Source organism: Meriones unguiculatus, chromosome 9 (assembly GCF_030254825.1).
Source record: "Meriones unguiculatus strain TT.TT164.6M chromosome 9, Bangor_MerUng_6.1, whole genome shotgun sequence".
Taxonomy (NCBI): Eukaryota; Metazoa; Chordata; class Mammalia; order Rodentia; family Muridae; genus Meriones; species Meriones unguiculatus.
In genome coordinates, this window is record NC_083357.1 from 63,979,599 (window position 1) to 63,992,368 (window position 12,770).

The 12,770-nt window shown below is 52.3% G+C and overlaps 2 protein-coding genes across 4 annotated transcripts in view; one reads left to right on the top strand and one right to left on the bottom strand.

The window, feature by feature from the left end:
• The window catches only part of Dpysl2 (dihydropyrimidinase like 2), a 99,885-nt gene extending 97,545 nt beyond the window's left edge, over window positions 1-2,340 (bottom strand). Inside the window, exon 1 of the mRNA XM_021654679.2 lies at window positions 1,854-2,340. Within this exon, the coding sequence (XP_021510354.1) occupies window positions 1,854-2,195 (342 nt within the window). The 5' untranslated portion in view covers window positions 2,196-2,340. The remainder of the gene's footprint in view (window positions 1-1,853) is intronic.
• Window positions 2,341-2,422: 82 nt separating this feature from the next.
• On the top strand, window positions 2,423-10,635 carry Pnma2 (PNMA family member 2). Of its 3 annotated transcripts, none has more exons than XM_021654797.2 (3): window positions 2,423-2,754; window positions 5,806-5,938; window positions 6,186-10,635. In XM_021654797.2, the coding sequence occupies exon 3, from the start codon at window positions 6,588-6,590 to the stop codon at window positions 7,659-7,661; it is 1,074 nt and encodes a 357-aa protein (XP_021510472.1). In that variant the 5' UTR covers window positions 2,423-2,754; window positions 5,806-5,938; window positions 6,186-6,587; the 3' UTR covers window positions 7,662-10,635. The 3 variants fall into 3 exon arrangements, with proteins under 3 accessions (XP_021510472.1, XP_021510479.1, XP_060247349.1); XM_021654804.2 differs by having other exon boundaries at window positions 6,219-10,635; XM_060391366.1 differs by lacking the exon at window positions 2,423-2,754 and adding an exon at window positions 3,428-3,448.
• Window positions 10,636-12,770: the final 2,135 nt, after the last annotated feature.

Below are 12,770 nucleotides of genomic sequence, written 5' to 3' on the forward strand. Positions count from 1 at the left end.
GAGTAAGATGGTGGTCATGGTGGCTCACATCTGTAATCTGAGCACCCAGGAGGCACTGGGATTGTCATGAGTTCAAGTCCAACCTAGACTACAGAGTGAGATTATATCTCAAAAAAAAAAGAAAGAAAGAAAAAAAGATAGAAGAAATTTTCACTTCAACTGACCACCTAGAATAAAACAAGCTTTTTTTGGATTTAGATCCCAGTTGCCCCTTACTAAAATATAACGTAAAAATCAGAGGATGGGTAGGTGTGATCTCTTTCTATAACCCTAGCATACAGAAAGTGGACACAGGGGTCCCTGACGGAAGCTGGATGAGCTCTGGTTCACATGGGAAACCCCACCTCAACCTGTAAGGTGGAGAGAACAGGGTGGAAATTAAGTGATTACTCCCTTCACCTTTCAAAAAAGAAAGGAAACATCACCACCACCCCTATGGCTGGAAATGATCCTAGGAAAGTCAAATGCTAGAACACTCTGCTGTGCCAGGCAAAGGGGAGGCTGTGCCCCAATCACTGCCCCAGAGCTGTTCTCAGAGGTTTCTCTGTAGCGCACAGCTGAATGCTGGGAAAGCCCCCAGTGAGCATGTGCAAACCACCCCCAACTTCTCCAGTGGCTGTCTGAAAGGAAGCACCTTCAGGGCTACTAACCTTCCTCCTGCCCTAGAAGGGAAGGCACACACACGGGATTCAAGATACAGTCATTCACAGATTGGTTTCTTATCTTCATCACGAGCACGGGAGAGGAGCAGCAATCGAGTATTAAGAAGTGTACACTGTAAGTGATCAGCTGAGACATTAAAGCTGTGAAAAAAAATATTACAGGAGCATAAACGTCACCCTGAAACGGAGGAGGGAAATGTGTGTGAAAAGACCACGGAATTTGAAATGTGCACTGCTGGGAATTACTGGTCCATGTCAAACAGTTTCCATGGCTGAGGATAACCAAGCCAGCCTTCTTTGTTTCGACATCGACACAGCCAGGGAGTCTTGTCTTCAAATGCGAGTCTTCCCCTCCCACCTTTTTTTTTTTTTTTTCCTTTTCTTTTCGGCTCTTTAAATATAAATCCACGCAGTCTCGCCCCATTCCCAAAGTACCTTCCAAACAGTCCTGGGGGGGAAACGCTCTAGGAAGCCCTTGCAGACACTTAGCAGAACTTTGTTCTCCACTTGGGCTATCTAGCTTTCCTCGGTGACATCACAGCCTCCCCGACTCTTCACTGGCTGCGGACAGAGTCCCAAGCAACCGTCAGAGGCTCCGGGCGCTGGCCGTGGTCCTGACCTCCGAGCTCGGGACCCTGGTGCGGAGCGCGCCCAGGAGACCTCGCCACCCCGAGGAGCCGGGTGGGCCCCTTCCCGTCCAGACCCTGCCAGGGAAGCCCTCTGGCCTCCACTGCAGCCCTCCACTGCGCTCTTTGAGCCGCATTAGAGGAAAAAAAAAAAAAAAAGGGTGGGGCCCCGAGCCACAGCTGCAATCGGATGCCGCCCGGGAGGATTTAAGAACGACCCAGCGGTCCACCCCAATCGCCACTCGCCGCCTCCAGCCCGGGGACCAGCTGCTGCCTGACGCGCGAGTCCCCCCACCTCCCAGGCGCAAAGAGGCGAGGGCAGCCTTTGTGGGCGATCCGACGCCCACCGGCGAACCCGCGCCTCGCCGCACCCTGCTCTCGGAAAGGGGCGGGCAGGGCGCGGCGGCGCGCGTGCAGATGCTGGGGGCAGAGCTCCCAGCTCCTCGTGCCGGCCGCCACGCGGGGATGCTCGCTCCCCGCGACACACACACACACACCCGCGAGATTCCAGGGGTCAGCCCCTCGCTCCGTCCCCACCCGCCCCCCACCCCCACCCCCTACCAACCTGATCGTAGATGTTCTGCAGGGCTTCCTTGCCCGAGGCCCTCCGGATCTCCACCTTCCGGCCCGATTCAACAGATGGCTCCCCGCTGGCACGCCGGCTCTGCCCGTGCGGGTTGGGGCCCAAGTGGGCGACATCCCGCTGCTGGGCCACCACCTGCCCCGAGCCCCGGCCCACCGAGAGCGAGTCGAAATCGATGGTCTTGTTCTCCGAGGACCCCTCCACCGGGCAGAACATGCCACAGAATTTCTGCCGGGGCTTGGGACTGCCCGAGCCCAGGTTCTTAAAAAAGGCAGGGACCTCTTCGTCCTCTGCCGCCTTCCCCGATTGCTTTCTCTCGGCCATGGCTTGCTGGGGTAGGGTTGGGAGGGCGCTGGGGAAGGTCCTCTCCGTCCGTCCGTCCGTCTGTCCGGGGCTTCCCTAAGTCTCCCTGGCTAGGGTGTGCGCTAGCCCCTCACGGTCGCCGCCGCGGCTGCCGCTCCCTGCCGACTGCAAGGTGCACAGAAAGGATGGAGGGCTTGGCGAGCCGGCGACCCACCCCTCGCGGTCCCTCCTCCTGACCCTGCTTCTCTCCCTCCCTGCCCACGCCCCCCGACGCCGCCACGCCACCTCCGAGCTAGCGGCAAAGTTGGATCTGGGCGGGCGGTCGCTGCTGCGGCAGAGGATGCCTAGTTCCCGGCAGAGCGGGTGGGGTGGGGGGAGGCGGGGCGGGGCGGGCGGAACGCGCGATCGGAAGGGAGGGGACTGGGAGGGGTGGGGACCCAGAAAGACCAGACGGGGAAAGGGAGGACAGGAGGGGGGGTGGTGAGGGGCGCCGGGAGCCCGCGCTCCGGAAGTGAAGCGGCCACTCCACCCGTTTAATGGACGCGCGGCGGCCGCCCAGCGGAGCGCTCTCCGCGCCGGGGTGAGTGTCGGACGGCTACGGCTGGGCGAGGACCCGTGGGCTCAGAGCCGAGCCCCGAGCCCCTCCCTCTCCCTGCCTCGCTGCATTGCTAAGGTGGCCCCGGAGCTCCCCTGTCCCTGGATGAGGGCCGTGGGTTGGGGGAGCCAAAGGTCATAAGCCTGGGGGCGCTCGGATGCTAGGACGCTGGGGGAGGGACGACCCTGGAAAAGACGAGGGCTGGTCGGGGACACCCAAGTAACGGACACCAATCGACCTGAGGGCCGGGGGCGCGGACTGCTCTCCCTGCTTGCAGCCGCTATGGAGGGGCGAAAAGGCAGAGGGGCGTAGCAAACGGAAGGCATGACCCGGAGAAAGCTGACAGCCTGGGGGCGCAGCAAAGGATGCAGGCTGCGGATCGCGGCTCGGCCAAGAGATAGGGGACCCCCACCGTTATCTGAAGGTGCCATGCCCTGCAGGAGAGGCCGGGAGGGTCTTGATTTGGTCTCTCCCCTCCCCGCTCCCTCCCCCCACACTGATGACCGTCCCCCACCACCACCCAGAATGGTTGGGGGCTAAGCAGACTGAAGCACACTCCAGACTCCTCTGGCTCTCAAGGCGCCCCGCCTAGCTCCCCCCCCACCCCCGCGCCCGCCCCTGTCACACACTGCGCCAGAGGCCCGCGGTCGCCAGATGCTCCTTCTCCAGGGCGGCAGAGGTTTGCGTGAGATAGATCGCGGTTTAGGGGAGGATTACATGCTGGGTATTGTGCGCAGCCAAAGGCGGTGGGGATTGGGAGTGTGTGTGTCTGTGTGTGCGCATACCGGGTCCAGCCACGACTACCAGGTTGGAGGCTTCTCCAGCCAGCGCTCCAATCTTGGGTCCTTCCTTGTTTGTTCACACCCCTTGGCCTTGCCTTGGGTAGACTGAAGTCCGTCCTGGTTTTCCAGGGTGGCTGAATACTGCAGAAGTGTTGCCCACCCTTTCGGGGCTCTGGAGGGAGATCTGAGCATGCTCACGAGGAGGATGGGCTTGGTCTACTGGAGGCAGTTTACTGCAGCGTGTTCTCACAGGGCGGTGTGACCAAGAAATCAGTCCCATTGTAAGCCTTTGCTTAGGGAAGGATCGCATGCTGATACCAAACCCGCAGCTGCCGGAGAGAGCTTGATGGACAGGGTCTCACACACACAAACACACACACACACACACACACACACCACCGTGAGAGGAGGGCCTGTGGACACCAGCACCAGCTGTGCTTGGCATTTTAATATAAGGCTTCCGCTGGAATCGTCAGTGAGCCCTGAGGGAAAGGTCTCAAAGGCTAGCAGGTTTTAGCATGACATTTTTTCTGCAGACCCGGGCATCCAGTGCCTTTTTGTTTGCTCTCATGCTTTTGGAGACAAGGTCTTGAATGTAACCCCAGGCTGACCTCAAACTCCCTATGTAGCCAGGGGAGTTGAACTTCTGATCCTCTCAAGTGCTGGGATCATGGGCATGTGCCACTCGGGTTGGCATATGTGGTGCTGGGGATCTAAGTCAAAGGTCCATGCATGATGACAAGCAGTCTACCAACGAGGTAAATTCCTAGCCCTTCCAGGGATTCCTCTAAACAGCCTTCAGCACCTTCTAGGAAGACTGGAGCTGCTCCCTCGGCAGCTGCTGTCATCCTTGTGGCCAGCCTGGTGGGACAGGTTCAGGCCAAAGTGAAAATGGTTGTGACACCCTAACAACCCCCCCCCCGAAAGGCACAGCCAAGCACCAAATGGTAACATTTAAGTTGGCATACCACAGTGGCCCCAAAAGAACGGATGGTCTGGGGGTGTCGTGGCTATCTTAGTTTGCACACGCAGCACGCCGTGATGTTCAGCCAATTTAGGAGCTGCCTAAGGTGCTTCTCTGAAGGCAGCCACCTGTCTAAGTGACCACACTGTCACCGGGACCACGCCCTTTTACATTCTGAGGTCTTTCCAGCTCTGCAGATCAAGCTGTTGGGAGGACATAGTGCTTTTCACCTTTTTCTCCATGGCCCAGTCAAATTTAAACGACAGTGTCAAATTTAAATGTCTTAGTTACATTTCTATTTCTGTGACAAAGCACTGTGACCAAGGCAACTTATAAAAGAGAGTGTTTCGTAGGGGCTGACACTTTCAAAGAGTGAGTCTATGACCATCATGGCTGGCAGCATAGCAGCAGACAGACAGACAGACAGTGCTGGAGCAGTTATCGGAGAGCTTACATCTGATCCGCCAGCACAGTGATTGGCAGTGGGAATGGTGTGGGGCTTTTGAAACGTCAAAGCCCACCCCCAGTGACACACCTCCTTCAAAATCCTTCCCAAAAGTTCCACCGACTACCGAGGACCAAGCATTTGAATACATGTACTTCTGGGGCCCCATTTTAGTCAAAGCACCACAGGAAGAGTTGGTTTGGTAGCTTACCATGTGAGAACCTTGAAAAGCCTGGCTAGACACAAGAGAGGACTGATTTTTAACTCCAAAGGGCACTCGTTTTTCCGAGGCTTGATTTTTCTCTGTTACACCCGATCTTTAAGTTATTTTTAAATGTTTGGATAATTCTGTTTAGTCTTGTTTACACCATCTTCTTCTTTTGAGACAAGATTTCTCGACATGGCCCAGGTTGACTTCAAACTTGCTCTCCTCCCGCCTCGCCTTCACAAACCCCGGAAGAGCCACCGCACACAGCCCAGTCGGGATCTGTTTTTAAAGATGGTTCTTGTGTAAACTCCCTGTGTGGCCAAGAATGATGCTAGATCCCTGATCCTCCTGCCCACATCTCCCTGCTGGGATGACCCCATTCCCAGTTTATGTGGTGCTAGAAACTGAACTCCAGGCTTCCTACACGTATGCTGGGCAAGCACCCTGCAAACTGGAGGGTACCCTGCGAACTAGGTGGGGGTTTTCTTCAATGGAGTATAACAACTCTATCTTGTTTAGGATGCTCCGGCAGGAGCGTCATTTGTTCTTCATCCTTTACTCAGCTGTTAATGTTTTTAATAAGCGCATTAGGCTTTACCCCTCGATGTTAAAACATGTTTCCCACGTTTGTGTGCAGCGGGACAGCTCGACTTGGCTGAGGTTAACACACACACACACACTATCGTCTAGAGGTGGTGAACTCCTCCTGAGCGGGAAGCTGAATGCGTGGCTCCTTGATTCTGGAGGAACGTTCTGGAACACATAAACAGGTATTTCACTCCATCTCCTGATTCATCCTTTGAATGGTGAAGGTCTGATGGGGCTTTGGGGTGGAAAGACTGGATTCTAGCCAGTACAGTGAAGCAAAGAAGAGGGTTCGCCGGAGTTGGGTAGAAACAGGTACAGGGGGAGTCAGAGCCCTCGGTCCACCCCTCCTCGTTCCCTCCCAAACTGGAGTGTGGGTGCATCCTGGGAAGTAGAGGGTTGTGTAGCAAAAACGAGCCTCTGTTTCCCTAGGAGTCCTCATCGTCTTTCTATGCGACTCCGCAGAGTTTTGGATGCTAGAGTGGAAGCCTCCTCCTCACTGACGAGAGAGAGGTGAAGCGACAGAAACCAGGAGATGGTGGGGAAAGCAGTTGTTCCCAGGGTCTCACGGTGATTAAGGGTCAGTGCCACCCAGCGACCGACTGCCCTCAGAAACAGCAGCAAGCACTCCGCAGAGCCGCAAGGCTGGTAACTGCAGCCCGCCCCACCCATCCTGCCCTACCCCATCAGCCTTGCTGCGGGTCTGAAGACAGACCGGAAGTTGCCTGGCTCTTGCTACTGGGTAAAGGGACAAGGCATTTGGTCCACAAGGTTTTGAGCTGCTTGGGGAGCGAGCCGGGCTGGGACTACGTGCAAAAAGCAAATCCTGGGAAGATGGCGGTGGCACTGCTGGAAGAGTGGTGCAAGATCGTGAGTGTGGATGACCGGAAGTCCTTGATGGTGATTGGCATACCAGCGGACTGTGGCGAGCCTGAGATCCAGGCAGTCCTCCAGGAGGCGCTCAAGTGTGTGGGCCGCTACCGGCTACTAGGCAAGATCTTCCAGAAGCAAGACAACACCAGTGCTGTCTTACTAGAACTCCTGGAGGGCACGGATATGTCTGTGGTCCCCAGTGAGGTGCGGGCGAAAGGGGGGGTCTGGAAAGTGATCTTTAAGACCCCCAATCAGGACACCGAGTTTCTCCAAAGACTGAACCTCTTTCTAGAAAAAGAAGGACAGACAGTCGCAGGGATGTTCCGAGTCCTTAAGCGTGAGGGCGTGTCTCCAGCTGCCGCGCCCTCCACGTCCCCTGAGCTACTGGCCCACTTGGTGGGGCAGGCAATGGTTCATGCCCCAAGGCCTCTGCTGCCTGTGAGGTACTCCAAGCTGAGAGTATTCTCTGGGAGTACAGCAGCTACCCCAGACGAGGAGCCCTTTGAGGTCTGGTTGGAACAGGCCACTGAGATAGCCAAGGAGTGGCCCATTCCCGAGGCAGAGAAGAAAAAGTGGGTGATGGAGAGCCTCCGTGGCCCTGCCCTGGATCTCATGCACATTGTGCAGGCAGACAACCCTTCCATCAGCGTGGAGGAGTGTCTGGAGGCCTTCAAGCAGGTGTTTGGGAGCCTGGAGAGCCGTAGGACCTCCCAGGTAAGGTACCTAAAGACCTATCAGCAGGAAGGGGAGAAGATCTCAGCCTATGTGCTTCGTCTGGAAACTCTGCTCCGGAGAGCTGTGGACAAACGGGCCATCCCCCAGAACATCGCTGACCAGGTCCGCCTGGAGCAGGTCATGGCTGGGGCCAACCTTACCAATGTCCTGTGGTGCCGGCTCCGGGAGCTGAAGGATCAGGGCTCGCTCCCCACCTTTCTGGAGCTGATGAAGGTGATACGTGAGGAAGAGGAAGAAGAGGCCTACTTTGAACATGAGAGCAGGGAGGAGCCAGGGGAAAGGCAGGGCTATGGCCGCTAAGAAAATGTAGGGAACATCAGAGGGACACCTCCACTCCTTACGTGCCCTGGTGGGCATCCTTGACCCATTGGACAATGCTTGACCAGGCTAAGCCCATTACAGTGGACTCTTCTTTAATACGCAGGACTGAAGTCAAGCATTTGATGGGGTCTCAACTTATATCCCAGGATGGCCTTGAGCTTGAACTCTTCCTGATTCAGTCTCCCAGTTTCAGAGTCCTGGGATTAAAGGAATGTGCCACCAGCAGAGCTCCATCTTGATATTTGTTTCTGTTTTTTTGTTTTGTTTTGTTTTTTGAGACAGGGTTTCTCTGTCCTGGCTGTCCTGGACTCGCTCCATAGAGCAGGCTGGCCTTGAATTCACAGAGATCCTTTCCTTCCCAAGCTCTGGGATTAAAGGTATATGCCACCATGCCTGGCTTGATTTTTCTTTCTGAGAAAGAAAGAAAGAAAGAAAGAAAGAAAGAAAGAAAGAAAGAAAGAAAGAAAGAAAGAAAGAAGCCTGAAGTTTGGTGGACTCTAGGTATATTGTTAACAAATACAAGACTAAGCTCCTAAAACTCCTTACTTTAGTTTCCTTTAAGCACACCAGGGTCAGCCAGGCAGCTCGGTTAGTCAGCTTGCCAGCCCCTTCAGAGAGGGTAGTAATGTGAACAGGAGATTGGAAATGGCTAGGCAGGTGCTGGAGTGACGCTCAGCCGTTAAATGCACTTGCTATTCTTGCAGAGGAGCTCAGATCCCAGCACCCACATGGTAGTTCACAGCCATCTATAACTCCAGTTTCAGGGGATCCAAAGACTTCTTCTGGCCTCTTTGAACAGTGCACACATGTTTGTGGTGCACACATGCAGACCACACACATAAAATTAAAAATAAATAAATAAACATTTAGAAAGAAAATGGTTAGGCAGTCTAGGGGCATTGCAAGAGTGTCCCTAGTTCTCTTGGTTACCCTTGAGGGTGGGACTGGAACGTCAGCCGGACACTAATCCCTTTGTGGATAGCCTTAGAATTAGATCTATAGATTTTCATGGTGAAATGGCTTGTCTTCTGTCCCCCAATTTTAGCCCATCCCCATAATGATTTTTAGAGTTACCTCATCAGAGAAGGGACTTGATAGTAGCCTTGATCAGGGCTTTTCTGAGGCTCTTTAGGAGGAAACAGAAGAATGAAATCTACCTCTTGCCTAGGTGGATACCTAACATTCCAAGCTAACCAAAACACAAGCGTTAATCCAGTTGGGCAGGTCCATCGCTTGGCTAATGTACTGCCCATCAGGAAGGCAGACTCACCTAACTCCATGCTAAGGAAATGGGAGGAATAATTATCCCCTTAACGAGATCACGTACTTTTCCATCTCAGAATCCCTGTTATCTATATAGTCACTACAGAGTCACCATAAGTTGTAATTTTCGCTTTTTCTTTTGGCTGCTAGCCCAAGCCTGAGTACACATTCTCTAGTACTTTGGGCTTTTTCACTCTTTCCCTGGGGCTCCTTGCTAAAGCTCTACCTAACAACAACAACAACAAAATTGTCTTTTTTTTTTTTTCTTCCTCTTCTCTCTCTCCCTCTTCCAGGTAGATTTGATTTCTGGAACCCACATGGTTGAAAGAGAGAACCAGCTCCTGCAAGATGTCATCACACACACACACACACACACACACACACACACAAATAAATATATTCTTTTTTAAAACCACACAAAGCAGTCCAACATCTACTCACACCATAAAAGAGTGAACTGACCTCATTAGAAAACAAAACAAAACATGTGAAACGCATATATCCCACTTAATGCATTCAGCAATCTACTCTTTGTAGGCTTGCATGCATGTGTGGGGGCGGTGCTTACCATTTGCTTCACAAAGAGAACGAACAAGGTTGACTGAGTTAAATGGTCTCAATGCCAAAAGGCCCCCAGACAGAAGCCCAGAACAAGACTTTAGGGACCCACCCTCCACTCTACATACGTCATTCAAATGTGTTTTCTTAGTTCTCTAGAGACCTGATTTTTAAGCATTTTAAACTTCTTAAACACGCACAGGTAGTCTCAAGTGTTCTGGTGACCAAGTCTCAGCCTAGCAGTGCTCAGCTCCTGTTTCCAGACTGACCCATTTGCTATGGAACAAAACTCCTCGCTGGCATTGGTGTACATATTCCAAACACCCTGTAATTGTGTGTAGACTTGAAAAGCAGTAGTGTCTTGTGAGTGTGTGTGCCAGGTCAAGTGCACTAGGACTTCAGAAACAAGCAGCACTTGGTAACATGCCAGGCAAAGCTCAGGCACAGTTAATGTACAGCCTTGTGGTAGATCCCTGTGTACCCTAAGTGAGTGGCTTAGTTTCTCTGAACGTCAGCTTCTTCATAAAAAAAGGGGGTGCTGCCATTATGGTCAGATGACACAGTACCTCTTTAGCGATTCAAGTGACGTTTGGAGCTTTGAAACCTCTCAAAGTCCCTGGTGTTTTTGTGCTAGTTGTTGTCAGTTCGATGCATGCTCTCCTGACTGTTCTAGTTGTGTGGAAACAGGTAAAGATGTAACAGAGTTCCATTGTAGTCATGATGCTCCTGAAGTCAGGAAGCGTTTAGCTCTTTGTGGAAATCACTGTACACTAGCTGTCTTCCGAGTCTGTGAAAAGTATTCCAGAAGGTGTTGGTGACTGTTACTAGACTTTGGAATGGTAACCTATCCTTCCAGGTCGTGGGTTAGTTTAACTGAAGACTAAGAAGTTGTAAAAAAAAAAAAAAAAAAAAAAAAAAAGGATTTTTTTAAAGGTCTTCATCTGTGATGATTTCTCTTTCTGAAATATATTTCGTAACACCATCCAACCACAGTGATGTGATTATCATTGTTGTATCCTGACTTCATGTGGCTTTGTGTTCCTGGGAACGGCCTCACCATTGTCACTTAACAACAGGCTAAAAGTTGAATGTTATCACTGTGAAGTTATGAAATAAATCTGAGTTAATGAAATCCTGAGTTGTTTTCTGCTTCTCACATGTCTGAATGATTGTTTGAAGGAGCTCTGTTACTAAAAAAACAAAAACAAATCAAACTCCAGGGGCTGGAGAGATGGCTCGGAGGTTAAGAACATTTGCTGATCTTCCAGAGGACCAGAGTTCCGTTTCCAGCACCTACGTCTGGTGGCTCATAAGTATCCGTGACTCCAACTTCAAGGGATCTAGCATGTCCTTCTGGCTTCTTAGGGTACCAGCAGACACATGATATTCACACACACTTAAAAATAAACCTTCAAGCCTGGGAGGGAAATGTGGAGGATGGCGCACACCTCTAATCCCAGCAGATTAGAAGGCAGAGGCAGACAGATCTCTGAGTTCGAGGCCAGCCTGGTCTACACAGTGAGTTCCAGGACAGCCAAAGCTACACAGAGAAACTCTTGTCTTAAAAAAAAAAAACAAAATAAATAAATAATAAATTAATAAATAAATAGACCAAAAAATAAAACAAACAAACAAACAAACCTAAAGCCAAAGGCCTTGAACTTCTGTAAGCAAGAAAACCTGAGAGCACAGGACTAGAGTAAGTACTTGGGAGGTGTCTCCAGGGACAAGACAGAGCCTGGTCCACCCATCATTGATTTTCCTATTAAATGCACAGGACCAGATGCAAACGCCCAACTCACTTGCTCGGGAAAGCACGAGCCCAGATCAGTTCTCCAGCCTGTGTTCTGCCAAGGGTGAAATGACCTAAAGATGAACTCCTGCATTTGGAGCTGGAGTCAGCTTTTCTGTGTAGATCTATACACAGAAATTGCCTCTTGGGAGGCCTTTAGAGTTGCTTCGCCTCTCTGGAGTGCACTGGGAGAGCATTTCATACAGTGCTAGACACACTGTGACCAGTCCAGGGGTGAGGGCCCCAGGGCTCTGCTCCCATCATTTGAGCAAAATCCTCCCAGGAGGGGCTCTCGCCTCACGCCTCACCTCCACTCTTAAGGATGGAACAATCCAGGATTCCTGAACCATTGCTGGAGATCACGTTCCTTTACAGTCCCACGTGCAAACTGCAGGCCAGGCCATCAGCCCCCTGCATGCTTCAGATCATCGGTGTCATCTGACGTCCACAACCGTATCAGCTACTCCGGCTTATGCATCCGCTGGCTTCTGCTTCCCAAACTAAAGGCAAGTCTGTTATCAGTTTTATCAATTGTCTGTGGTGTTCAGCCGAGCTTCTGGACATCCCATGGTTTGCTAGACAAGTGGCCGAGACCAGCAGCTGAGTACCTGTCTTGCTGAGTACCTAGTCTTGCTCCCAGGGTTCTGCAGTCCTTGTTACCCTAGTTTTAAAAGCTGCTCTGTCCCCTCCACCCTAAGAAAGACTGGAAGGTGTTAGCAGCGTCCCTGTGGGCTCCATATCATTTAAGTTCTACTCAGAAAAGCCATTCATTTCTTTCTGGCGTGTGCTCATCCCTCTGCCCCACCACCCACGATCTTCTTAGACCTAATCATCTGGATGGATGTTGTCCAAAGGGAGGAAAGGCAAGGAGTCTAAGCTGTGTCCAAGTCAGCCCTGTGAGCCTGGGCAAGGCAGGAGGGCCAGAAGCTGGTGCTGGGAAGGGATAGAGCCTGAAACAGAAGTGAAGAAAGGGGATCCGACAGGAACGAGTACTGTCAACCGGGCTCTGCCGGCAGAGTCGCTGGTTGCTCTGAATACCTACCCCGGGCCTAGAGAGATGGCAGAAGACATTTGCCAATGAGCCTGACCATCTGGGTTCAATGCCAGGAATGCACATGGTGGAAGGAAAGAGCCAACTCCTGCAAGTTGTGTGTGACATGGTAGGCTTGTGTGTACACGCAGATGCACGCGCACACTCGCACACGAGCATGCGCGCTCACACACAAGACAGAAAGAGAGAGAAGAAGAAGTTGTCCTGGTCCAGACCTCTGTGACACTTCTCCTCTCTGTGCCCAAGTGCTCCTTGACATCCCAGATGGACATCGTCATAAAGATGAGTGGGACTCCAGGAGCACAAACTGGCATCGATGTCCCTGGAAGGAAAGGTGTAGGGTTTCCGTCCTGCTTTCAGTACACCAGCTGGGGCTGCCCATTAGTTGCATGGGCTTTTCCCAACAGCAGCTGAGGCTTTCCCC

Coding starts and splice junctions, on each gene's coding strand:
- Pnma2 (XM_021654797.2), top strand. CDS start 6,588: ATGGCGGTGGCACTGCTGGAAGAGTGGTGCAAGATCGTGAGTGTGGAT.